This window comes from Monodon monoceros, unplaced genomic scaffold (genome assembly GCF_005190385.1).
Source record: "Monodon monoceros isolate NGI ecotype Baffin Bay Population unplaced genomic scaffold, NGI_Narwhal_1 Super_Scaffold_13, whole genome shotgun sequence".
Taxonomy (NCBI): Eukaryota; Metazoa; Chordata; class Mammalia; order Artiodactyla; family Monodontidae; genus Monodon; species Monodon monoceros.
In genome coordinates this window covers 28,874,438-28,899,411 of record NW_021703769.1, presented here as the reverse complement: position 1 = coordinate 28,899,411, position 24,974 = coordinate 28,874,438, and the positions used below count along the sequence as shown (strand labels likewise).

The window sequence follows — 24,974 nt, the reverse complement described above, 5'->3', positions numbered from 1 at the left end:
CCATGGACCTATAGGATCTGAGAGCAGGGGAGAAGAATGCAAGCAGGCTGATAGGAGAACCAGAGTGAGAAGTCACACAGTTCCCTGGGTGGATGAGTCAAACCCTGGGCTTGGACTTCAGCCCCAAGGGCCAGAACAGCATCTCTTTCTTCTGAAGAGGTCAAGTCGCCTGAGCTCACAGGACTAGGAATGTCAGATTTCCAGCCCCTCCCGATCCATGGTTGTTGGGATTCCCTTGTGTCTCAAAAGCCTTGGAGCAGTAAAGAAAAGTTTCTCTCCAGGAAGTTCTTTCCCAGTCAGTAAGCAGCCAACTTTTCTGGCAGAAATGTCCTTTCTGCCCAATCTGCCCCCAGGAGGGTGGGAATGTGGCTAGCCCTCAGGAAGTGTCCCAGAGGCTCATATGGCCCAGGATGGAGAATGTGCACCTTCTTCAGAGGCTCAGAACTCCCACTTGTCCACCTCCAGCTCTTCCAGGTTTGTTACCAGGCCAAAGATTCCACTGTGATCCTGAGACTGGCTGCCTTCAAAATTGGTGATGGGGGTGACAGGACAAAGCAACTCAGGCAAAGCCTCTGAGGCACGTCGCTTGATCAGCTTGAAGAAAGAATGGTTCAGGAGGGTGCAGGCACTTGGTCTTCCATCTGGGTTGTGCTGAAGGCACTGCTCCACAAAGTGGTGGAAGTGGGGTGAGAAGATGCGGTGATAGGGGTGGGACAGTGAGTTGCCATTGGAGGTCCTGGGGGTGCTGGTGGTCAGGCTATCACTCAGGCCAGAGCTGGCCACTGAGCGCGAGATGCTCATGGTAAGCTCCTGGGCAGGGATGGTGCTGGTGTCCAGCAGGCAGGGCACAATGCCATTCAGCTTCTCCAGTAACATCTGGGGGGCAGGCATATCCTATAAAGGGGACATGGCTATTGGCCAGTTCACAGGCTGTGATTCCCACACTGTAGATGTCAAACTTGGTATCATAACCCTGAAGATTCTGCTGGAGGACCTCTGGGCTGAGCCAGGGCAGAACCTTGATACTGTACTTGGTAAAGTCGTGGACCACACGCTGCTGCTGCCCATGGCTGATCATGCTGAGGTTGCTGCTTAAACCGGACAGGTAGACCTTCCCATCTGTGGAGATCAGAACGTAGGTGCCTGGCTTTGACACTCCTGTGCATATATCCCATGTGGTGGATGTAGTCCAGGGCCTTGAGCACCCCCTGCAGGATGTAAGCAATTCCCAGCTCATTCATGCTGTCCATGAAGTGTGTACAGATGAGGTCCTTTGTAGAGACATATGCCATGAATGATGTGATAACCCACAGCTCATTGTCTGTAATAAAGGTGGCTTGATAAGGCAGGATATTGGGATGGCTGAAGATCTTAGAGACATGGAGCTCCCCTTGCAAGTATGTCACCAGCTCATTGGAACAAGCTTCTAGGTTAATCCTTCGTACAGTCACGTACTTTCCCATTGGTTTGTACCTTGCTAGATTCACTGTCATCAGGTCCTCGAATCCTTTGCCTGTAACGATGAGTAGCTCATAACACCCTCCCTTTGGCAGAAAGCTACTCATGATCTCCTGTTTAGTGAAGGATGCTATCGACTCTGAGCTTGCCTCGTTGGTCTCCAAATGGTTCCAAATCTCTTAAGCCCCCAACAATGAACTTTTCCGAGACCAAATGGCTAATTCACTCTATTTACTTACAAGAAAAGACATGAGTTCCTAACATGTAGACCTACTTTAATTTCAAAAATTTAAACCCAGCTCCACCTCCTTGGTTTAAGGCTGTACCAACACCAGGCCAATTGCTGGGAGGCCAGAGTTATTGACAATATTCCCCATACTGTACATTTCATACCACTGATTCATTTATTTTGCAACTGGAAGTTTGTACCTCTTAATCTCCCTCACCTATTTCTTTCCTGCCTCCACCTCTCTCCCTTCTGGCAACCAACTGTTTGTTCTCTGTATCTATAACTCTGTTTCTGGATTCCACATATAAGTGAATTCATACAGTCTTTCTCTGTCTGACAATTTCACTTACCATAATACCCTCTAGGTCCATACATGTTGTTGCAAATGGCAAGATTTCATTCTTTTTTATAGCTGAGTAATATTCCATTTATTATATATACCACATCTTCTTTATCCACTCATCTAATTGGACACTTAGGTTGCTTCTATATCTTGGCTATTGTAAATAATGCTGCAATGAACATAGGGGGACATATATCTTTTTGAACTAGTGTTTTTATTTCTTTGAGATAAATATCCAGGAATGGAATTGCTGGTTTATATGGTAGTTCTATTTTTAATTTTTTGAAAAAAAAAAAACTCTCCATACTGTTTCCATAGTGGCTGCACCACCACCAATGGCATACAAGTGTTCCCTTTTCTCTGCATCCTTGCCAACACTTGTTATTTATTGTCTTTTTGATAATAACCATTCTGATGAGTGTGAGGTGATATCTCATTGTGGTTTTTATTTTTTTTCATAAATTTATTTATTTTATATTTTATTTTTGGCTGCATTGCGTCTTCATTGCTGTGCTCGGGCTTTCTCTAGTTCCGGCGAGCGGGGGCTACTCTTTGTTGAGTGCACGGGCTTCTCACTGCAGTGGCTTCTCCTGTTGTGGAGCATGGGCTCTAGGCACGTGAGCTTCAGTAGTTGCAGCACGCAGGCTCGGTAGTTGTGGCTCACAGGCTCCAGAGCACAGGTTAAGTAGTTGTGGTGCATGAGCTTAGTTGCTCTGCGGCATGTTGGATCTTCCCGGTCCAGGGCTTGAACCTGCGTCCTCTGCATTGGCAGGCAGATTCTTAAACACTGCTCCGTCAGGGAAATCCCTACCATACTATTTTGATGACTGTAGCTTTTCTTTCTCAAGATTATTTTGGCTATCTGGGGTCTTTTGTGTTTCCATACAAATTTTAGAGTTATTTTTTCTAGTTCTATGAGAAATGTCATTGGTATTTTGTCAGGAATTGCATTGAATCTGTAGATTGCATTGGGTAATATGGTCATTTTAACAATATTAATTCTTCCAATCCATGGACATGGTGTATCTTTCCATCTGTCTGTGTAGTCTTCAATTTCTTTCATCAGTGATTTATAGTTTTCTGAGTACAGGTCTTTTACCTCCTTAGTTAGAAGTATTCCTAGGTATTTTATTCTTTTTGGTGTAATTGTAAATGGGCTTGTTTTATTAATTTCTCTCTTGCTGACAGTTTGTTTTTAGTGTATAGAAACGCAACAGATTTCTGAAATTGGGTGATATTTTTACCTTATGGGAAAACAGACCAAGGGGTTTAATGTGTGTGGATCAGGAGCTACTGCAACAGCTTCAGGAGATCATGGTATTCCAGAAAGGAGAGCAGGAAGTGCTGGGTGGCAGGAGAGGCTAGTTCATGGCAGGGGGCAGGCAGCTGGAAGACTTTCATTTTCTCTTGGCCTCTGGCTTCAGGGTTGGAGTGCCACTGCCTCCTCCCTCATGAACCTCCAGCATCAGTCCAGGGAGAACCTGAGCCCAGGACCATTTCTCCCCCAGTCCACACTGCATCCCTGGGTGCCTTCAGCCACCCCTGCCTGCATCCATCCACAGGACTGGGTAAGATGCTGACATGGACATTGGGTCCTACAGAGCTGTAAGGGTTTGAGATCCTCAGCTCCATGAAGTTCCCAGCATACTCTGCTATTTCATCAAAGCAGCTGAGGGTGGAGTGTGGATGGGAGAGAGGGATAGGGAGCACAGGGTCAAAGAGTGGGACTGTGCCAGTAAGCAAGGCTTTGTGTTTGTTCACTTTGGGTTTGAATGCCATTTGTGGGGCTCAATCAAATAAACTTGTAATGTTTTTGGCTTATCTAAAGCTCTATTCCAAACATCCTGGCTGATGCCATTTATTTCAGCTTTGGAGACCCTTTGATTCAGCAACCTCATCCACATTGACTTTTGGGTGGGGCTGTGCAGCTTGCTGCCCCATTGTCATAACATCCTTCCTCCTCCTGCATGGGGGAGAGTGAGCAGGAACCAAAGCACCATTCAGGTGGCTTGTTTCAATCCTGCCTCTCACTGCTTAGCCTCGTTGACAGGTAGGACAATGTGAGACGCTCACTCTAGCCACCCTTACCCTGCCACCCCCTGTTTGGGTGAGAGGAGTCACTAACATGTGCCAGGGAGTCTTTTCATGTCCCCTGATCTGGTCCACAGGGTCCTTTGTCCTTCCTATTCCAGAAAGCCATACCTCTGTCAGCACCTTATCCTCATTGCCAAAACTGTCAGGGTCTGGCATTTGAATTTACCCTGCTGATAAGTGAATAATTAGCCTCTTACTGTTTCATAGATGCTGGCCAAGGTGAGACTCTAGTGACAGAGACAAAGGACTTTATTACACACGGCACATTAAGCAGCATAAGCATAATGTTTACATTGGCTCCCTTGCCCCCCCAAGTCCCACAGGGGCAGCATGGAGGGCCCCAGTAGATGCCATGCATACAATGGGTTTGTGTTGCATCTGAGGAACACTGAGCTTGGGGAACCCACCTGTTTTATAGCAGGAAATAAGCAAGCCTGCTTTTTGTCCTAGAGGGAGGTATTACTTCATCCCTCAAGGTTGCTCACTACAAACACAAGCCTGAGAAATGGCAAAGAGCAGTTATGACCCTGTATCCTTGGGATACCCAGGAAGACTGGGCAGGGACGCCAGGGCTCATGGCCGGTTGCCTCTCCTAGTAGTTCCTACTCCATGTCTGTTTCCAGGCCATGCTTGTCTCTTTTTTAAAAGCTCCGTTTCTCAGTCCTGATCAGCAGTTTCTGCTGCCCTTCTCTAGTCTGCCCAGACTGGATCATGGCAGCAGAAACAAAGAAAAGAGAAACTCAAGCTCTTTTTTTTTCCCCCACACTGTGGCACATGGGATCTTAGTTCCCCTACCAGGGATCATATCCACATCCCCTGCATTGGAAGCACGGAGTCTTAACCACTGGACCTCCAGGGAAGTCCCCCCAAGCTCTTTTAAGATCACAGATGCAAAAGACTTAAATAGATCTTAGCAGATCAAATACAGCAGTATACTTAAAGAATAATATATCATAACCAAGCTTTTCTAACATATAAGGATGGCTCAGCATTAAAGTTTATCAATATGTATTAACAGATGCAAGGATAAATTTCATTCATTCATTTAGCAGATACATATGGGCCCAGGGTTGACAAAAATGACAAAATTCCAGCCCTCAATGAACTTACATTCAAGTGAGAGATACAGACAGAAAACAAAGAAACAAATACATAATATGACATCTAGTAGTGACTGCTAAAACTGAGAAAATAAAGCTCCAGTGAAGTGATAGATATTAGCAGTTTCACATGGTTTCACCTAATATATATGTGGGAATTTAATATTTGACAAAAGTAGAAATTCTTATCTGGGGCAATTAGCTAAACTTTCAGAAAAAATAAACGTAGGTATTTATATTTCACCTTTTATAAAACTACATTTCAGATAAATTAATGACCTAAACCAGAGAAACACACAAGACCATAATAGCATTAGAAAAAATATTGGAGAATATGCTTAGCACCTTAAGGTACAGGAGGGCTTCTGAAATGAAAGCTAGAGCATTGGAGAAAGACTGACACATTTCTTTCTGTATCATGTGGAAGGAGAGCAGAAGTGGTGTGTGTAACTGGCAGGAAGTATCATTAAAGGGCTGGGGGCCTCTGCTCTCCCTCTTCCCTGTCCTCCTTCTTGCTGGGTGGAATGCATAAATGGTGGCTGGAGCTGGAATAACTGTCTTGAATCAACTTGGGAATGAAGACCTTGCAAGGTGGACCAACAGGATAATGAAGTCTGAGCCTCTGATAGGATGGAGGCCAATCCAGCCCTGAACCAACTATCACTGAACTCTTATGTGAGCAAGAAATAAAGCCCTTTCTTGTTTGGGTTGTGGTTATGTTGTGCACTATCACTTTGCACCTGAATCTAATCCTAACTGATACACCTTCTTAGCCCTAGGTGAAAGATCATGATTGTTTGTGTAAGCCACTGGTTCTCAACTCTGGTTAACTTTTACAGTCATCCAGGGAGCTTTTAAAGAACACCAGTATCCCACCCCAGACCAATTACATCAACACCTCTGGTGGTAGGGTCCAGACATGGGTATTCTTAAAAAGCTCCCCTATGAGTCTAATACGCAGTCAGACTATGAAGAATTAGTTTAAGGACAAACTTCTTCCCCTCCTTCCCAGTCTCCCTTGTAGTAGGAGAGGTCATGGACCTAGTTCTGGCCTGTGCTACCTAAGTGGAAATCCGCTGAGATTTTATCTGGGATACTATTTACATTTCTGATAAAAAGGAGCATATGTGGCTGTGACTGTTCTTTCTCCCCCTTTCTAGCTTTTTTTTTTTTGGTACGCGGGCCTCTCACTGTTGTGGCCTCTCCCGTTGTGGAGCACAGGCTCCGGACGCGCAGGCTCAGCGGCCATGGCTCACGGGCCCAGCCGCTCCGCGGCATGTGGGATCTTCCCGGACCGGGGCACGAACCCATGTCCCTTGCATCGGCAGGCGGACTCTCAACCACTGCACCACCAGGGAAGCCCCCCTTTCTAGCTTTGAATCCAGAAGTGTTGTCCAGAGCCACAGCAACCATATACGGTGAGTATGAGGCACCAAGGATGAGGATACTAGACAATACACTAAGGCTGGCAGAGTGAAAATTTCGAGAGCCTGGATCTCAGGGTGCATCACCACACAACTAAACCAATCCCAGTAACTCCTTACCTTCAGAAAAGAAGTGAAAAAACCCAACAACCCTTATTTGTTTAATGAGTTTTCTGTTTATTGCAGCAGATCACATTCATAACAGAAACATATACAGGTGTTTTGGATGCACTTTTGTAACATTTATCATGTGTACAAAAAAAATTGTACACGAATGTACACAGCAACATCGCTGGTGATAGCCCAGACTAGAAATCACCTAAGAATCCATTGACGTGAGAAAACCTCAATAAATTTAGTAAATTCACATTATATAATACTATGTAGCAAAATAAAACAATAAGTCTGCTCATTTTCTAAAACATGGTATCTTAGATCTCTAAGACATGGTGCTGAGGGAAAAACATAAATTATAAGACAGTAAGTATATAGAGTATGAAACCATTTATTCTGAAGCACACACCCATACACTAAAAACAATACTATATATTATTCCGTGTGCGTAAGGGGGTGTGCTTGCATATGGAAAACGTTTCGGGGGAGACAGCTAGCTGCCTATAGGGACAGGGCAAAAGGATTGGGGCTGTGGCTGGGGTGGTAAGAAACTTTGGCCTTATTTATAATTTATAAATTTTTAAAAAAGGAATGTAATCATTTACCTACTGTCCAATTAAAAATACTCAAGAAAATTTTATATTAAAATTAACAAGAGGGGCTTCCCTGGTGGCTCAGTGGTTGAGAATCTGCCTGCTAATGCAGGGGACACGGGTTCGAGCCCTGGTCTGGGAGGATCCCACATGCCACGGAGCAACTAGGCCCGTGAGTCACAACTACTGAGCCTGCGCGTCTGGAGCCTGTGCTCTGCAACAAGAGAGGCCGCGATAGTGAGAGGCCTGCGCACCGCGATGAAGAGTGGCCCCCGCTTGCCACAACTAGAGAAAGCCCTTGCACAGAAACGAAGACCCAACACAGCAAAAATAAACAAATAAACTCCTACCCCCAACATCTTCTTAAAAAAAAAAAAAAGGTAATAGTCTAAAATTAACAAGAAAAAAGAAGTTCTACTTTTTGGGGACTCTTCCCACTGAAATCACCTTTCTCATTCTCTGCCATCTCTGACCTCTTGGTCTCTCCTGTTCATCAAGAGCAGGCCCCGGCTCCTGGATCCTAGCCTTTCTCCTGCCTCTGCCATGACACTATCCTAGGTGACTCCCACGGGGACACAGATGACCCAATGTAGGTCTGAGTCCTCTCTGCAGAGGTCTCCTTGAGCTCTCTTTGGGATCCACTCCCATAGTCCCATCTGGGACTCCTCTATCACTGGCATCTGCTCCATTTCCAAAACGGCTGGTGGAGACACCCTCCTTTCCTTCCATCTTACTTGCTCAGTGACTCCCACGAGCACTATTCTATTTTGGGATCTTTGATCCTTTTCTCACCTTTCTATCCATTAGATCACTGTCTTCACTTCCCTCCCGATCCCATTTTGCCAACACCCTCAACTCTCTTGTACCTCTCTCTGGCAAAATACATCTTTAGATGAACCCAAGTGTTGGCTTTCTCCATGAAATCACACATAATCATATCATGGTAAATTCATGGTCACCATTCCAACAGGTCCTTAGTATTGCTCATTAATCCCTCTCCATTTCTCTCAGCTCTAGAACTCGAACCAATCTTACTCACTACTCCTTACTGTACCTCATCTCCTCAAACATGCCTGCTCTCCTCACTGGGTCCCAGTGCACCATGGCCATTCTCACCTCCACAGAATAGTAGCTGCCTTCTCCAGTTCTTTTTTGCCAGCTGGTGCATCCAGTCCAACTGCTTCTGGTGTTGGTCATTAACTGCTCACAGCTACCCCTTTCTCTGGGAGGGTTGTCCATGGTCAATGGAGCCTCCAAGAGCCAGAGATGCCTGGAAGATTAGCCCATGCAGGGCTGAAGCAGAGTTACTAAGCCTTGCCTCAAATTGGGACAACCCTGAGACATCATTCCTGCTCCAGGGCTCCCCAGAACAAGCTGAGGTAGACTCCAGCTGAGGCTACATCTTGTTGAGCTCCGTCCCCTGCCCTCTTCTTAAGAAAGGATTCTAAATGCACAAACCAAAACAAATAGGATTACAAATAAAACTCATTACACTGATAATAATAATGCAAGCTTGTAATACAGTGCTATTTGTGCTGCTTTATTAGTGCATTAAATAACAAAATCTAGCATTAGGTCAAATAATGTCAAAGTAGAGGTCAGAGTAAAGGATATTTCAGGATATCTGCCACAACTGAAATGCGGTATGAATTATAATTTCTATTAGTGACAAAGTCAAGGGTACTAAAGGTAGCACTACAATTTCACTCTACATTCATAATAATAGGAAATACTAAATTTCAGTTAGAGTTTAGTGAGAATAAAGATGTGATTTTTTTTGATTTTCCCCTTCCAAGTTCATGGTACTGGTTTATATTCATGGACACCTGGAGCTCTGGTTAGGACCCCATTCTGGACAATTTATAGGCCTAGGAAACTGACATTCAATTCATCCAGCCTCATACTGAACACTCATATATGCTTCATAACAGTTAGAAGGGACAAGATGGTTTAACCTCCCTCACCTGCCCAAGAGTCTGGTTAAGGAACTTTTCAAGGGTCCTGACTGAACTTCCCTATTCTCAGGTAGTATCAGCGAGAGATGCCTTAATAGGGACTCGAAGTCCAGGAGAACCTACCAAACTCACCAGAAGAACACAATGGCCTTAGACAGTGATGGTCACATTTCCTTGGCCTGAATCAACTGGCATCCTTCATCAATTCCTTTCACCCTTTTGACAACCACATGGTGTTATACCAATTAGCGGATGTTGTTTGTCAGGCTGGGCTCAGATCTGTGCAGAATTTAGGGATGGAAATAATGTTGTAGTTGCCCTCAAGAAAATTAATATTTTCTGGGATGAAAAATAGATTATCAGAAATTAGACCAAGACGGCACTCTCTTCTTTCCCACGATAAATTTCCTAAAGTAACAGAAAATATAGTTTTTAAAAAGTGTAAATCTCCCACTTTTTCACCATTAGAAAGAGTAGTATTTGGGGCTTCCCTGGTGGCGCAGTGGTTGAGAGTCCGCCTGCCAATGCAGGGGACACGGGTTCGTGCCGCGGTCCGGGAAGATCCCACATGCCGCAGAGTGGCTGGGCCCGTGAGCTATGGCCACTGAGCCTGAGCGTCCGGAGCCTGTGCTCCGCAACGGGAGAGGCTGCAACAGTAAGAGGCCCGCGTACCACAAAAAAAAAAAAAGAAAGAGTAACATTTGGAAGAGAAAAATGGTGGTGGATGGCAATAGCAGTGTGGAACCGGGAACTAGGGAGTCTAAGGAGGCAAGATGGTGTGAATGTTTTCTGGTTTTGATTCTGGAGATGGAGGAGTATGTCATATTAATATTATACATTGATAAATTATTCAATTAGCTACAATATTAACAGCTTTTTCAGGTGTTCAAGCACTTTTCATGTGTTCAGGTTTCTTACGCATTTATTATCTAATTTAAATCTTTTCACCCAACAGCAGAGAATGTCCTTCCTAAAGGAATGCAGAAAAGAGACACAAAGCTTGTGCTTGATCCCCAAGATTAGAACCACTGCATTCTTTCCCTTGGGCTGGGAGAATGCTCTGCATCTTTTTGGATGGATTAGGTATACAAATCACCTAGTTAGTGGTTCGCAAATTTGTGTGTATCACCTGGGGGAGCCTGTTAGACATGTATTTTCTGGGGCCCCAATTCTGAGATTTGGATTCAGCAAGTCTGGGGTGACACTCATAAGTCTGCACTTTTAACACGTGCCCCTGGTCCACTTGTGTCATCTGTTTTAGCCATGTCGTTTGTAAACAGCATGTGACTGGAAATTTAAAAATAGGTCTTAAATTCCCTTTTAGTCACACTTACAAGCTTGTAATTTCTGTCTCCAATTACGATCCTGCTCAGAGGAGTTCAGGCCTAGGATACACTATTAGGGGAACAACTGTCAGAGCAAAGAACAAGCCCACCTAGGAAAAAACAACAAGGAAACTTGATTAATACAGAGTAACCGGGCAGGCTAGGAGACTGAAGAAGCCAGACACACACATCTTCTCCCATGGATTGTGTGGCGTTCATTAATGCCTTTAGTGTCGGACATACGATTGTTCAGTGAGAATTGATTAAAAGAATAACAAATACGTGGACACATAAACATTAAGAAAAGACAGATTCTCCAGTATTGTTTTTCAACTTGTTATTAAACTCGTTTGATAAAATGAAACCTCATATTCGCCTTTAATGTTATTTTGAAGTTTCAACATAAATACGGTGTCTGAAAATAAAGCAATAGACAAAGCGGCGCTGTGCAGCATCACGGTCCAAGGGAAGTGGTGAGTAGAAATGTATGAACGCGGAGGAAGAAGAAGCGGAGGAAGAAGAATGGATGGGAGGTTTCGGCTGGAGAAAATGAGCTTACCTCCCAGCATCAGTGCCGGACCGGAAATAGGGGAGCCGGGCCGCGCCGGCTTCCGGCGTCATTTCGCCGCGACTTCCTGTGGAGAGCATGGCGGCCTTTGGCGGTGTCCGCTGGGTGACCCGAGTGAGGCCCGGGGCATGCTGGGGTAGGCGGGAGGGCGGCGGGTTTGTACCGGGCTCACCGAAGTATTCGGGGCGTGAGGCTCCCAGATCCGACCTCAAAGGTTTATGTGACTGTCGTAGACGCTGGTCGCCGCCCCGAATCCCGGGGCATGGAGGAGCCTGTGTACCTCGGCCGTAGCGCAAGCCGCCTCGCGGAGCCAGGTAAGTGCAAGTCCGGCTCCGGTCTGGCCCACGCCCCGACCCCTCCTCTCCTGGCCTACCCCAGGACTCCTGCCCCAGCCCCAGCTCTAGCTCTGCTGACCCCGCTCGCAGGGCGAGGACGTGAGGGTGGAGGGCGCCTTTCCCGTGACTATGCTACCGGGAGACGGCGTGGGGCCTGAGCTGATGCACGCTGTCAAGGAGGTGTTCAAGGTGAGTGGCCTGGGGGAGTCAGCCAGCAGGGGCGATGGCCTGGGTTGGAAAGCACTTACACGATTCTGACCCTGCCCCCTGAAGGCTGCCTCTGTCCCAGTGGAGTTCCAGGAGCATCATCTGAGCGAGGTGCAGAATATGGCATCTGAGGAGAAGCTGGAGCAGGTGCTGAGTTCCATGAAGGAGAACAAGGTGGCCATCATTGGTATGCGTGCCTCCTTGCTACCCCACCCATGTTAGTTAAAATCAAACGAATAAATGTTCATTAATCTTACCTCAGCACACACATAATACATTAACTCTCCCGACCTCCCGCCACTGTATTGGTGGCCATCAGTGGGAACCCAGTTGGAAACCCAGGAATTGAGAGATCGTGTGCCTCTCATGCTGTCTATGCAGGAAGGCTCCATGAGTTTGTAGTCTGTCATGGGGCTACATTATGGGTCACCAAGTCTTGTTAACTGTGTTTCTAGAATGCCATTTCTAGCTGCTTTTCTTTTGTCTTCCCTTCTGCTTTCCTACTGTAATCACCTCATTAGATTTTTTGGCTTTCAGTTCTGCCCCTATAGTCCATCCTCTACAGCTCTTTTCTTGGAAAAACCAGCATGACTTTCAGGCCCAGCCTTAGTGTAGGAGAGTAAGCTCTTTATAAGCTGACCCTCAGCTTTTCTGCCTTTGTTTCTACAACACTTGTTGTGTGCTTTGGTCACACCAGACTATATTAGTTTCCAAATACATGTACTGTCTTGACTTTTGCTGTTTCTTCTGCCACAGTGTTCTCCTTTTGGTGCCACCTGTCAGAATCTTCCTCACTCACTGTATTAGTTTCCTAGGGCTGCCATATCAAATTACCACAAACCTGGTGCTTAAAATAACAGAAATGTATTCTCTCCCAGTTCTGGAGGTCAGAATCCTGAAATTAAGGTGTTGGCAGAGCTCCTTCTGAAGACTTGGGTAGAATCCTTCCTTGCCACTTCCAGCTGTTGGTGGCTCCTGGCAGCTGCTGGCATTCCTCGGTGTTTCTTGGCTTCTGGATACATCAGTTCAGTCTCTGTCTCTGTCTTGATATGGTTTTCTCTACTCTGTGTCTTTTTATCTGTTTCTCCTTCTTTTCTTGTATAAGGACTTGTCATGGGGTTTCGGACCTACTTGGATCCCATGTGATTCCATCTCAAGATCCTTGACTTATTATATCTGCAGACACTGTTTTCCCAAATAAGGTCACATTTACAGGTTCTGGGGGTTAGGACATGGGCATATCATTTGGGTGGTCCACTATTCAACCTAGTACACTCACTCAACCTAAGGTCTGGCTGAAGTGCCAGCTGTTCTATGATACTTCCTGATGTTACCAGAGGGAATTTCTTCTCTGTGCTCCTGTGCGTGTTGGTAATACCTCTCCCATGGTATTTATCATTTCTTTCATATTAACTGTCTTCCCCCAATGCATTGTTTGCCCCTTGAGGACAGGAATTTGTGTTGTGTTTTTTGGTTGATATCCCTAGTGCCTGACACATGATATTCAATAAGTGCTGGTTGAAAAGATGTCAAATACATAGACATAGAAACATCAAGAAAGGTCATGGATCCCCTAGATTGTTTCTCAACCTATTAAACCGAGGCTCTTTTTTTTTTGAATTTATTTATTTATTTTGGCCGCACTGGGTCTTAGGTGCGGCACACGGGATCTTTAGTTGTGGCATGCATGTGGGATCTAGTTCCCCGACCAGGGATCGAACCTGGGCCCCCTGCATTGGGAGTGCAGAGTCTTACCCACTGGACCACCAGGGAAGTCCCGAAACCCAGGCTCTTTGATAACATGAGAAAATTCTTTTCTGTCCTTTTAGGTCATTTTGAAGTTTCAACATAAATTAAATTTGGTGACTAGAAATGAAACAGTGGGCAAAATGTTTCTGGTTTTAACTACATTATTTTCCTTTGCCCCGTGCCTCCAGAGGCATTTAATGTCACTCATTTGGGAGTGGGAGATGGGAGTCTGGGGGGGATCACTGAGGGGATTGGACACCAATCTGGGTTCCCTTGGGCTTGGCCTGTGCCTAACCCCCCCCTCCCACCTCAACTTTGTTTATGCAGGAAAGATCCACACCCCGATGGAGTATAAGGGGGAACTAGCCTCCTACGATATGCGACTGAGGTAGGTGGTGGGAGGACATGGGTGAGTGGGGTACTGGGGCACCAGGCACAGTGCTCATGGCTCTGCCCCATCCCCAGGCGTAAGTTGGACTTGTTTGCCAACGTAGTCCATGTGAAGTCACTTCCTGGGTACAAGACTCGACACAACAATCTAGATTTGGTGATTATTCGAGAGCAGACAGAAGGGGAGTACAGCTCTCTGGAACACGAGGTGAGGCCCTAGAAATCGCAGAGGGCAGGGGTGAAGCGGGGAGAGAGGCACAGCTTCTTCCCTTTTTTCTAGTGTCACCCAGCTTCTTCTCTCTTACGCAGAGTGCGAGGGGCGTGATTGAGTGCCTGAAGATTGTCACTCGAACCAAATCTCAGCGAATCGCAAAGTTCGCCTTTGACTATGCCACTAAGAAGGGGCGGGGCAAGGTCACAGCTGTCCACAAGGCCAATATCATGTGAGGGACATGGCTTTGCATGGGGTAGGTTCATGGGAAGGTAGCTCCCTGCACTCTATCGGCTGAATGTTCCCTTTGGTCCATGGACAGGAAACTGGGGGATGGGTTGTTCCTGCAGTGCTGTGAGGAAGTTGCTGAACTGTACCCCAAGATCAAGTTTGAGACAATGATCATAGACAACTGCTGCATGCAGGTGAGGCCCTCCCGGTGTCCCCATTCTCAGTGCTGAGCAAGGCAGGGAATAGGATTTACGTCTCTCCTCCATGCCCACATTTTGCCCCCAGCTGGTGCAGAATCCTTACCAGTTTGATGTGCTGGTGATGCCCAACCTCTATGGGAACATTATTGACAATCTGGCTGCTGGCCTGGTTGGGGGAGCTGGTGTGGTCCCTGGTGAGAGCTACAGTGCAGAGTATGCAGTCTTTGAGACGGTGAGTGAAGTCACCACCTCCCTCAGCCCTCTCTGTGCCCTTCTTCTGACCTCAGGTCCCCTTGATAGCTCTCCCCCAGTGCATCCCCCTCCTAAGTGACCCTGGCCTGCTTCTGTCCTCCCAACCCTTACATCTTCTCGGTGTTCCTGGCTTGACCTTTCATCCTAATGCCCTTCCCTGACCTCAGCTTCTGCACAATGTCTGCCCCCAGTGACTCTGGCCTACTCCTCTTTCCACAGGGTGCCCGGCATCCATTTGCCCAGGCGGTGGGCAGGAATATAGCCAACCCCACAGCCATGCTGTTGTCAGCTTCCAACATGCTGCGGCATCTCAAGTAGGTCACTGTTGGCCTGGGGAGGCAGCTGGCTGTTGTTCGGGGAGCACAGGTGGGGAAATCAGGGGGATGATGTGGGGGGAATCTCAGTTTCTTTCTGTCCACATTGACAGTCTCGAGCATCATTCCAACACGATTGCAGATGCGGTGAAGAAGGTGATCAAAGTCGGCAAGGTGAGTTTAGAAAGGCTGTGGGGTTTAGGGTCTCGGCAGGACTTTCTGGGGAACCTGAGTTGGGGCCTCCTTTCCCTCCAGGTCCCAAGAGCCTCTGCTCTCTGCTTTTCCCCCAGTCCTGTCAGGGCTGTTCATTTCCCTTCTCTTGGCTGTTTCATCCTCTTGATCTCCTTTGCCTCCTAGTTCCCATCTGCTATTCCCTCTTTCCTGCTCCATCCATTGGCACTTTAATTGGCCATCTTAATGCAGAACTTGCAGCTTCCTATCTAAGGGGAGATGGAGGAGCAGAGGGAGATAGCTGGCAGGATGAGGCGCCAGTGCCACTTCCTCCACACCTGGAAGCCCATCCTCATCTGCCATTCCCCTGCCAGTCATCTGTGCTTCCACCTGCTCTTCTCTGTTTCCCCCGAGGCATCCTTCTCCTGCCTCCAATCTGCATTTCCCCTCACTCATGCTCAGCTTCCCACCCTCGCCCAGGCCACAGCAGAACTCGGCACAGTGGCTCTGGCCCTCAAAAGACAGGAATGGATGGGTCCATGCTCTTCCAAACCTGGCCACCTCCTTGCATCCTGCTGCATTGTCTTCTTTTTCTGGCCTTGTCACCCTCTTTGGATTCCATTTCCATCATACTTCCCTGCCTTCATGGGCTCTCTTTTCTTCCCCACGGCTGTTGCCGGTGGTGGCTGTAGGTGCGGACTCGAGACATGGGCGGCTACAGCACCACAACCGACTTCATCAAGTCTGTCATCGGCCACCTGCACCCCTATGGGGGCTAGAGCCCTTTATTCCCTCCAGCCTCACAAGGACCATACACCTCCCTTCAGTACAGTGGACCAGAGAAGAGCCCTAAACCTGTAGACCATTATCACCTTCTGGGCAGAGCCTAGGTTGTCTGGGGCTGGCTTCCTTAGGGAACTTAGGTGGTGGGGGGTTAGGGATGGGGCCCAGGCCACAGAGGTGATGACAGTTCTCCCCCACAGGTTCGAACTTCTCACATGGGTGGTTATGCCACCTGCCAAGACTTCACTGAGGCGGTCATTGGTGCCCTGTCCAACCCATAGGTCCCACCGTGTAAGGTGTCCAATAAAACATATGACATGATATGACTCGTGAATTTGTTTTTATTTTTATTGGGCTATAGGGGATGGGCTGGGAAATATCTCTGTAGTTATGCCCTACTAGGGAAATGTCCATTCTAATTTTCCTGGGATAGCTTTCGGAGCTTTTTCTTTTTCTTTGAGCTTATGTTCTTGCTGGCAGCAGCCTCTTCAGGTCCACTGCTAAGAGGCTCCTCCTTGGAAGAGAATTTCCTCTTTTTCTTGGGGACCCTCTTGTTTCCTGACTCTTCAGGGTCACTATCTGGTTCCTCTTTGGGGAACGATTTCTTCCTCTTGGTAAGACTTCCACTGCCAGCTGTCTCTTCAAGATCACTAACCAGCTCCTCCTTGGGAAAAGATTTCTTTTTTTTGGGTTTGGAGGAGACAGATGGGTCTTCCATTCCATTCTCCTGAGGAGCCTCCTGGGGCTTTTGCTTTTTCTTCTTTTTGGGTCTTTCACTTGTCTCCTGATGGCAGAAAGGGAAAAATGGGCATGAAAGAGTGTCATCCATTGTATGAACACGCACACACACCCCGTTAGAATTCCAGCTGTTAAGTACCCAGGGCAGAAAGACTGGTGGATAGAAATGGTGTTAAAATTGTCCAGTGTTTCTGGGATGATTTTTAAATTGTATGGCAGGTGACCCCCCCCCCGCCCCCCAGCCAATCACTTAGAAGGTAGGGAGAATACTCTAAGCCCAATAAGACCACCACCACCCACGCCCCGGCCAATCACTTAAAAAGTAGGGAGAATACACAATTATCTAAGCCCAATAAGTAATTTACAGAAAACCCTACCATGCTGGTTGCAAAAGAATCATGACACCAAGTTCCAGAGTGGACCCTGAAACATTGGCAGACTGGGCACAACGACAATCCCAGGGAGAATGATTCTAACATAGCACACTGGAGCCCTCCCTGCCCTCAACCCCCAGTATGAAATGCTACCATTTCTAGATATGTCTGGGAACAAGCAGAGCAGGAATTTACACTACCCACAGTTGAGGACTCCTGGGAAGCAGCCAAGGACAGAACACACTAGCCCAGTGAACAGGTGTTGCTACAAACCAGCGCTCTGGGCTCTTGAGCGAGTTCTCTCAGCACCTATCTCCTTCCTATAGAATCAAGAGGTAGTTTTAGAGGTTTCAGATCCTTATTTCAGTCCAAAAGCCTGTATTCCAGACCTTGACTTGAGGTGGCATATCCTCTGTTCTGCTGTTTTCTGTCCTATGGCTTAAGATCTTCACCCAGGGGTAAGGGCTGTCTACTACTGACCTCACATTCCTCCAGGGTACTACTGCTGTTTTCTGGAGATGCCAGGGCAATCGCAGCCAGCCTTTTCTTTTCCTTCTTCAAGCGTTTCTTCTCCTGTTTCTCCAGCTTTCTAGTAATCTCAGCAGCCGCTTCCTCTGCCTGGCCAAAGAAAAGTGCTGAGAAGGCTTGAAGACCTCTGGTTCCCCAGGTCTCTCTCTTGGCTTTATTGGATCAGGCTCATTAAATCAGTTTTATGCCTCCACTCTACATGGTCAGGCTAAGACAGTTCATCAACTCCAACAGCCAGCTCTGGTTCTCCCCACCTGACCTGACCCAAACTGACCTGAACCATTGCCTCCTTCATGACATCCAGATTCTTTCGTGGAATCTCTCCAGTCTCATAGAAGGACAGCCGCTCCTCAACTTGTTCTCGAAGCTTCTCCCCAAATACACTGGTAGGTACCTCTGGATATGCATGTAAGTAAACATAGCATGTCAGTCTCTAAAGGGACAAACTACTCACCATCCCCAGTATTCCCTCTACCCTCAGCTTCACTCAGACCCAAAGTATCAACACTCACTAGGTGAACTGCTGTTGACGAAAAATACTGCCATCATTGTAGAAGCTGCTAGGGTAGTCAGCCTCCCTCCCTCCCAACTGCCAACTTCCCCACCCATACCAGAGAAGCAATCAATTCGTGAGGCAATACTGCATTTGTTTGCCAGGTATCGGGAGATGCGGCCTTTGTTCTTGGCAGCTGCTCGGCCAATGAAGGTAGAGTGGAAAATGAGTCCATATTTTGGGGTGTTACCCCTTGTCTTCAGGGCTCTGGGAGAAGAATATTCAGCGGAGAGTTTTAAGATCAGATATTTCAACCGCGTTAGCTAAGGCAGCGCCTCCCTTCCCCTCTTCCCCGTTTCCAGGTAAGCCTCAGGCCGGGATGGGTCTCTACCCCACCTCATGCCAAGCCACCACTCCCAGAGGCAGAGGGAAGGCATCCAATGTCGCTGACCTGGAAAGTTGGTCCCTGTGCTGGGCCCAGGGAATCACTCAGACACCAGGACTGGCCATCACCCCCATAGCAGAGGCCTGTACAGGTCAGGGAGCCCTGGTCAACCATCACCGTGATCCCCAAACAAGCAGTGGGCACCAGAAGTGGCACCTGAGTGTGGGCAGGTGCCCTCACTGGTACCTGAACAGGGCCTTTTCAGCCCCAAGGATCTGCACTGTGGATGCTGGATACTTGGCCAGATTGGTGAGACTGCCAGCGTGAGCAATAAGACGTGCACCTACCTGGAGAAGGATTCAAGGTATTAGAGAAGCTGGGATTGCCAACCTACCAACTGCATAATCCTGCTTCACCTCCTCCCCATCAAGTACAACTGAGGAAGATATGATGGGTCAGGACATACAGCAATACAAATATACATGGTAATTCCTTAATCCCCCATTTTTTGGTTTCCCATGACGCACCGCTTCCCCAATTAGGGCGGATAGGCTGGGGGCTACTTGGCTCATCTTGGATCGTAGGTAAGTGTGTAGGCTTTGGCGGTACTCTGACAAAGACACCACACGACTGGAGAAGCTCTCGATGTTTATCAAGTCAATGGCTGATATGTCCATGCCTAAGGGACATCAAGTATGAATGCAGGAGCCCAGTATTCAGAGCCCTGTACCTTATTTTGGCTGCCAGGCTCTATACTGACCCATGGAGGACCGCGAGGCATCCAGAATAGCCTTAGCCTTGGCTGCATCCATTGTCAGCTCCTCCAGCTTCTCCAACTTTTCTTCATTCAGCTCCCTTCGGTTTCCAATGAACTGAGCAAGGCGGCAGTATGTAGCATTGTCATTGATGATCTTTACCAGCTCAGGAAAGTGATATCCATACCACTCCCTGCAAAGAGCCACAATCACTCCATGGCCCAGCTGCCATGTCTCAAAGCTATAGCCTCAGCCCTCTCCAGATCTACTCTTTGCCTGGAGGAAACCGGAACAAATCAGATCCAAAACCTCAACTCCATGTCCCCCCATTCACAATACAGACCAGGCAAAGGGCCTGGGCTGAGGTGTATATGAGGTGCGTTTACTCTGCCTCCTCTTTCTATACAGTCAGTGTAAGAACACAGCCTGTGGTAAGCACCAGGAGGCCCAGCTCCGCCCCACGTGGTTCTACCCACAGGAGCCAGTCCTGATTTCAAGATTCAAAATTAGCTAAACCACAGACCCAAGACCTTGTTTCTAAGGGGTCACCCCTGCACTTTACCTGACACGCATGGAGAAGGTATTGATGTCCTTATCCAGCTGGTCCAGGAGGCTAATGGACTGGATAATCATATTGTCCACTCGGTTCACATTAAACTTAACTTTGGCACGAGAATAGCTGTGTCCCAGCCCCAGCTGGGCTTTACAAGCAGACAGATCAGTCAGACCCTTCACCAGGTTGTGGAAGTGCAGACGGACTCCTGGAGGAGGGCAAGACTGTGAGCAAGGAAGGGCTGAGCTAGCTCCTGCACCCATGGGCACCAGCCAAGCAGGAGGACTTCCAAAAAGCAACCGTAAGCCTAATGAGTTTCTAGACACCCCCACCCAGAACTCAAAAATGTCAATAGATGGTCTCACCTCGAAGGATCTCGGCTATGACACCTCCAGTCTGGCAGTTGTACCCTAACTCCTCTTGTATAGCAGCACCTATCTTGGGGTCCCCAACTCCCAGGAGCACTTTCTTCTTTTTGGATGGTAGGTGAGTCTCCAAGAGCAGGCGGAGGTCCTCATGAACAACACCTCAGGGCAAAGAACAGAGATCCCACTAACATGCTGAAGGATGCTTAAATTATAAAAAGGAATCCTGTCCCCTCAACTGATCAATGACAGACTGATCTTACGTTGGTCTTGCAGAGCATGCTAGGACGGTGTGCCTAGAGCCCTCCCCTTCAGGCTTTGCTCAGAGACATGGAGACATCAGTGATTATACTCAGGGGATTGACAGACTCAGGTCATCACTGCAAAGCCTGCATCAACCATGGGAGGAACACGACTCGGGCCCAATAACGTCAGTATAAAATACATTACTGAAAGCTTAAAAAACAGCCTGGAGCACAACAGGAGCATTTAGTACTGGATTTACCTTCTGGGACCAAACCTCTTTCTCTTGGCTTTTGGTATCAAAATCAATTGAACAAAGTAGCAGAAAACCACATTTGATCGGGTCTATTATTATACCAGTCCCCCCACCCCTGCCAGATTTCATTTAGGAATCATTTATCACTACAGTGCCCACAAGAAATAAGGCCTACATCCTAGACTGTGCAATTTAAAAGGTTAACAGTAGCAGGCTTATCTCCCTAAAATATTTAGTGGCAAACTCACCTTCAGACACAGCGTTGGCATTTTCCAAGGCAACCTGGGACGAGGAAAAGGGACAAAAAGCCACGAGACGAACGATGTTGTGGAACTTGCCCAGGTTCAGCACGCACTCCTCCACCTGGGGGAGAGAAAGACGATGAGTAGTTTCCTTCCCTCCCTCTTGCCTCTAGGGCGCAGTAAAGCAGCTGCAGGTCTGGACCAACCGAACACTTTAAAAATGAACGGATCACGGGCCCTAAATCCCGGTTCCGCTTCATCGGTACGGGGTGGAGTCCGGGAGACTTACTTTCTTATATTTTTGCATTTTTCATATAGTTTTATTTGCTCTTTACGCAAAAATGAAAATCTGCATTTTGTAGAGAGTGCACACAAATTCGAATGCGGGAGACTTACTCTTAAATGCTTCTAACACGATTCTAATCACGAATGCAGGTAAGCACCCCCTGCTCTTGAGCTGTAGCGCACAGCGCACCCCCCAACGCGCGGCCGGCCACGTGGGAGCGCGCGGTGCATGCTGGGGCCCGCGCTGCCCGAGGGGCTGCGGCGCGGCCGGGAGAGCCCACCGCGTCCACTCACCTGCGGCAGCAGCAGGCTTATCTCCTCTACTTCCTTCAGCGCCAGCAGCGCGTAACCAACCGCATGCTCGAAGAGCACGTGCAGCAGCACCTGGAAAAGGAGCCGGGGCGCGAGCGTCAGCGCGGCCCCCGCGTTCGCCTGGCTTCGCTCCCCGGGCAGGCCCGGGCCCCGGCCAGAACCCAGGCCCAAACCATGGCCTCCGCCTCGCCGGCAACCCGCAACCACTCCTCACCATGGCGCTCGCTCCTTGCCCGGCTCGCACTGCGGCGAGCGGGTTCTGGAGCGCAGAACCAGGCTCCGGAGGCCACGCCCCCGCGTCGTCGGCCAATCAGAGGCCGGGGACTGTACCTTTCCGTGCCTTCGGAGGGGGTTCGCCGGGGTGGTACGGCCCGCAGGGCTGGGGCGCGAGTGCGGACTAGCGGGCTTTTTCCGGCCTCGGCTGGGGCTTGGTTGCCGGGGACGCGCGGGGCAGAGAGGGCAAAACGGTTTGGAAAGGCTCTTTTCCGGATAACTGTCCAATCCCTCATGTTTTCATCCTGTAAATTACGGGCAGCAGAGCTCTGTGGAATCCGGGCTGGAGGCCTCCGCGGGGGCCGCGGCGATCCTTCCGGGCAGAAACTATTGCGGAGCCCACTGTCCTCAGCGCCGGGGATCTCTGGACCCAGGCGACCGCATGACCCCTTTCGGCCCCGCCGGGCACTGGGGACGACCCTGTCTGGAGCACCGGGTCCGCGCGCCTTCCCCTCCTTACCGGGACGGAAGCGGGGCCTGGGGTGCGCTGGCGCAGACCCTGAGGCATCGTGATTCCTAGTGGCTGGCTTCGTGCTTTTAAATTGTTTTTTATTTCTTCTTAAAAATAAGGGCGTCAGGCTCTGAAGTAAGAAAGAACGATGATCCCACCTCTTCCTAGGTCGGTTTCTCCTTCCCTGCTTCTGCAGAACCCTGCTCCTTTTGCGGGGCCACGTGTCGCTCGCCCTAGTGCACGGCCCTAAATTCTTAACAGCCGGTTAGCTCCAAGTGAACTGGAGCTGCTTCCGTGTCCTCGGGGCAGCTTTTGGGCACTCGGGCGACTATTTTGAAATTACTTTTGCTTTAATAATTAATATTAGAGTTATAAATCCAAATCCTGGTTACCCCAAAGTGGCATATAAGCTGGTAAATTTAAAAGTAAGTCATCTTAAGGGGATTTTTTTTATAACTTAAATTCCCACAGCTAACGTGCATTTATAACTTTAAGGTATTTTCTTAAGCAATTCAGTTATTTGACAAGATCCAATTACTGAGCTCACTCTTTTTTTTTGTAATTATTATTTATTTGATCTATTTATTTTTGGCTGCGTTGCGTCTCTGTTGCTGCGCACGGGCTTTCTCTAGTTGCAGAGAGCGGGCGGTACTCTTCGCGGTGCGTGGGCTTCTCATTGCGGTGGCTGCTCTTGTGGAGCATGGGCTCTGGCGTGCAGGCTTCAGTAGTTGTGGCACAAGGGCTCAGTAGTTGTGGCTCACGGGCTCTAGAGTGCAGGCTCAGTAGTTGTGGCGCATGGGCTTAGTTGCTCCGTGGCATGTGGGATCTTCCCAGGCCAGGGATCGAATCTGTGTCCCTTGCATTGGCAGGCAGATTCTTAACCACGGCACCACCAGGGAAGTCCCTGAGCTCACTCTTAAAACCTAATGAACTTTACTTAATCTTAAATCTTAAAATCGCATAGTCTCAATATTGCTTGCAAATGTGCTTGAATTTTGTTACATGTATCCACTTACAGTCATGAGTCTGAATCAGTCACTCCATCTCACATTCTAAAATGGAATTGCAAAATTAATCTATTACATCAGAATATTAAATTCTCTTAAAAATTATAATTACCAAATTAAATAGAAGTTTCCAAAATGTAATGGAAGGGCTTCCCTGGTGGCGCAGTGGTTAAGAATCAGCCTGCCAATGCAGGGGACACAGGTTTGAGCCCTGGTCGGGGAAGATCCCACATGCCATGGAGCAGCTTAGCCCCCGTGCGCCAGAACTACTGAGCCTGAGCTCTAGAGCCCGTGAGCCACAACTACTGAGCCCACATGCCATAACTACTGAAGCCCGCGCACTTAGAGCCCATGCTCCGCAACAAGAGAAGCCACCACCGTGAGAAGCCCGCGCACTGCAACGAACAGTGGCCCCCGCTCGCTGCAACTAGAGAAAGCAGTTCGCAGCAATGAAGACCCAATGCAGCCAAAAATAAATAAATTTTTAAAAATGTAATGGAAAACGTTAATGCTATGACTGATTTACTTCGTACTTCTATACTTAATCCTAAATATTCCTGGGGTTACAGGTGCTTATCTACTAAGGTAGGGGGTTTCAAAGGAGAAGTTGAAATGGGATTGCAGAATTAATTTAGACATTCTTGGCCAGCATTAAAAAAGTAGGATGAAAGAATATATGAAATAATAATACATCACATAGAGTAAGGAGTATTGATTTATAAAACTTTTGTCTCAAACATACATATGTATACATGTAAATATACACATATACATGTATATACAAATATATATACCATATATATAAGTTATATAAATGCACACTTCTGTGGATTAAATACAGAAAGCCTGAGAGTCACTGAGCTGAAAGTTAACCAGAGTCATACTTTGACTTAGAGGGTCATACTTTGCTAACTTAGAGAGGTGGCTGAAGAAAAGTGCACTTCCACTAGTGAGGAAGAAAAGTGCACTTCCACTAGTGAGGCAGAAAAGCTTTTGATTAGATGGGGACATGGTATAAACAGTAAGAATATTTCTTTGGCTTCTTTTCCTCCCTCTACTAAACTATCTTCCCTGGTACTTCATAATCCTGACCTCCATGGGCATCTCTGTAGCATGTGATGTCAAAGACCATATCTCCCTTGCCTTTGGGCTGTTTGTTAGGTTCACCAAATTTGGGGATGATTTTTAAGCAGCAGTGAATATGAATGAGTCAGCAAACCTGGGTTCAGATCCCAGCTCTGCTACTTACAAAGTGACCTTAAGTTAATTGCCCAGCCTTCCTGAGTTTTCATTTCTTTTGCAGAATGAAGATGGAGGATTCATTCATCCTGTCAACAAACATTTTACTGAACATAGGCCAGGTGTGACAGAGGTGTAGTAGCTAGTATGTGACACAGATGTGGTACCTGGCATGTAGTAGGAACTCAACGAATGTTAGTGGACTTTCATCTTGTTCTTTTGTCCCCCTTATCAATAAATAGTGATACTTTTTTTATCACAATATTTCATTTTACCTATTCTCAGTTGAGTCTCAGTTCTCCTATCATTTCCCATAAAATCTACTAAAACCCCATTTTTTACACACCCAGCTGCTCTGATTCATTTCTATCATGTTAGCTATTAACTTGCACATGTAGACAGAACACCTCTAAATATTTGTTTCACACA

General features: G+C 47.6%; 3 protein-coding genes and 6 non-coding genes across 12 annotated transcripts; 1 reads left to right on the top strand and 8 right to left on the bottom strand.

The window, feature by feature from the left end:
• Positions 1 to 438: 438 nt before the first annotated feature.
• LOC114894759 (STE20-related kinase adapter protein alpha-like) lies at positions 439 to 1,709 on the bottom strand. Its single transcript, XM_029221773.1, is given in 4 exon segments — positions 439 to 894; positions 896 to 1,138; positions 1,140 to 1,616; positions 1,698 to 1,709. Coding segments are annotated over 4 exon segments (1,188 nt in total).
• Positions 1,710 to 11,254: 9,545 nt separating this feature from the next.
• On the top strand, positions 11,255 to 16,385 carry IDH3B (isocitrate dehydrogenase (NAD(+)) 3 beta). 4 transcript variants are annotated; one of them, XR_003793237.1, is made up of 13 exons: positions 11,255 to 11,317; positions 11,437 to 11,517; positions 11,629 to 11,727; positions 11,812 to 11,932; positions 13,822 to 13,882; positions 13,960 to 14,092; positions 14,194 to 14,327; positions 14,418 to 14,520; positions 14,612 to 14,758; positions 14,998 to 15,092; positions 15,206 to 15,266; positions 15,956 to 16,153; positions 16,247 to 16,385. XR_003793237.1 is itself a non-coding variant. In XM_029221214.1 (12 exons), the coding sequence occupies exons 1-12, from the start codon at positions 11,282 to 11,284 to the stop codon at positions 16,325 to 16,327; spliced, it is 1,152 nt and encodes a 383-aa protein (XP_029077047.1). In that variant the 5' UTR covers positions 11,255 to 11,281; the 3' UTR covers positions 16,328 to 16,385. The 4 variants fall into 4 exon arrangements, 3 of the variants coding, with proteins under 3 accessions (XP_029077047.1, XP_029077046.1, XP_029077049.1); XM_029221214.1 differs by lacking the exon at positions 15,956 to 16,153; XM_029221213.1 differs by having other exon boundaries at positions 15,956 to 16,385.
• TRNAG-CCC lies at positions 13,446 to 13,518 on the bottom strand. The gene has a single exon. It is a non-coding gene; the product is annotated as a tRNA-Gly (tRNA).
• NOP56 (NOP56 ribonucleoprotein) lies at positions 16,373 to 21,918 on the bottom strand. Its single transcript, XM_029221212.1, has 12 exons — positions 21,790 to 21,918; positions 21,558 to 21,647; positions 20,985 to 21,099; positions 20,238 to 20,399; positions 19,882 to 20,080; positions 19,325 to 19,512; positions 19,092 to 19,243; positions 18,811 to 18,911; positions 18,298 to 18,446; positions 17,961 to 18,082; positions 17,639 to 17,776; positions 16,373 to 16,830 (listed from the first exon to the last, which is right to left on the bottom strand). The coding sequence occupies exons 1-12, from the start codon at positions 21,790 to 21,792 to the stop codon at positions 16,462 to 16,464; spliced, it is 1,788 nt and encodes a 595-aa protein (XP_029077045.1). The 5' UTR covers positions 21,793 to 21,918; the 3' UTR covers positions 16,373 to 16,461.
• Positions 17,846 to 17,916, bottom strand: LOC114895072. The gene has a single exon (XR_003793385.1). It is a non-coding gene; the product is annotated as a small nucleolar RNA SNORD57 (small nucleolar RNA).
• Positions 18,170 to 18,240, bottom strand: LOC114895073. Its single transcript, XR_003793386.1, has one exon. It is a non-coding gene; the product is annotated as a small nucleolar RNA SNORD56 (small nucleolar RNA).
• Positions 18,663 to 18,748, bottom strand: LOC114895089. Its single transcript, XR_003793401.1, has one exon. It is a non-coding gene; the product is annotated as a small nucleolar RNA SNORD86 (small nucleolar RNA).
• Positions 19,636 to 19,767, bottom strand: LOC114895083. Its single transcript, XR_003793396.1, has one exon. It is a non-coding gene; the product is annotated as a small nucleolar RNA SNORA51 (small nucleolar RNA).
• On the bottom strand, positions 20,556 to 20,623 carry LOC114895092. The gene has a single exon (XR_003793403.1). It is a non-coding gene; the product is annotated as a small nucleolar RNA SNORD110 (small nucleolar RNA).
• Positions 21,919 to 24,974: the final 3,056 nt, after the last annotated feature.

Excerpts from the sequence above, each read along its gene's own strand:
- IDH3B (XM_029221213.1), top strand. The coding sequence starts at position 11,282 with ATGGCGGCCTTTGGCGGTGTCCGCTGGGTGACCCGA. Across the intron at positions 13,883-13,959 it reads TCCTACGATATGCGACTGAG|GCGTAAGTTGGACTTGTTTG; the intron begins GTAGGTGGTGGG and ends CCCCATCCCCAG. Across the intron at positions 14,759-14,997 it reads AGTATGCAGTCTTTGAGACG|GGTGCCCGGCATCCATTTGC; the intron begins GTGAGTGAAGTC and ends CTCTTTCCACAG.
- NOP56 (XM_029221212.1), bottom strand. Across the intron at positions 20,400-20,984 it reads TGCCAACGCTGTGTCTGAAG|GTGTTGTTCATGAGGACCTC; the intron begins GTGAGTTTGCCA and ends CTTTGCCCTGAG. Across the intron at positions 19,244-19,324 it reads TGCCTCGCGGTCCTCCATGG|GCATGGACATATCAGCCATT; the intron begins GTCAGTATAGAG and ends GATGTCCCTTAG.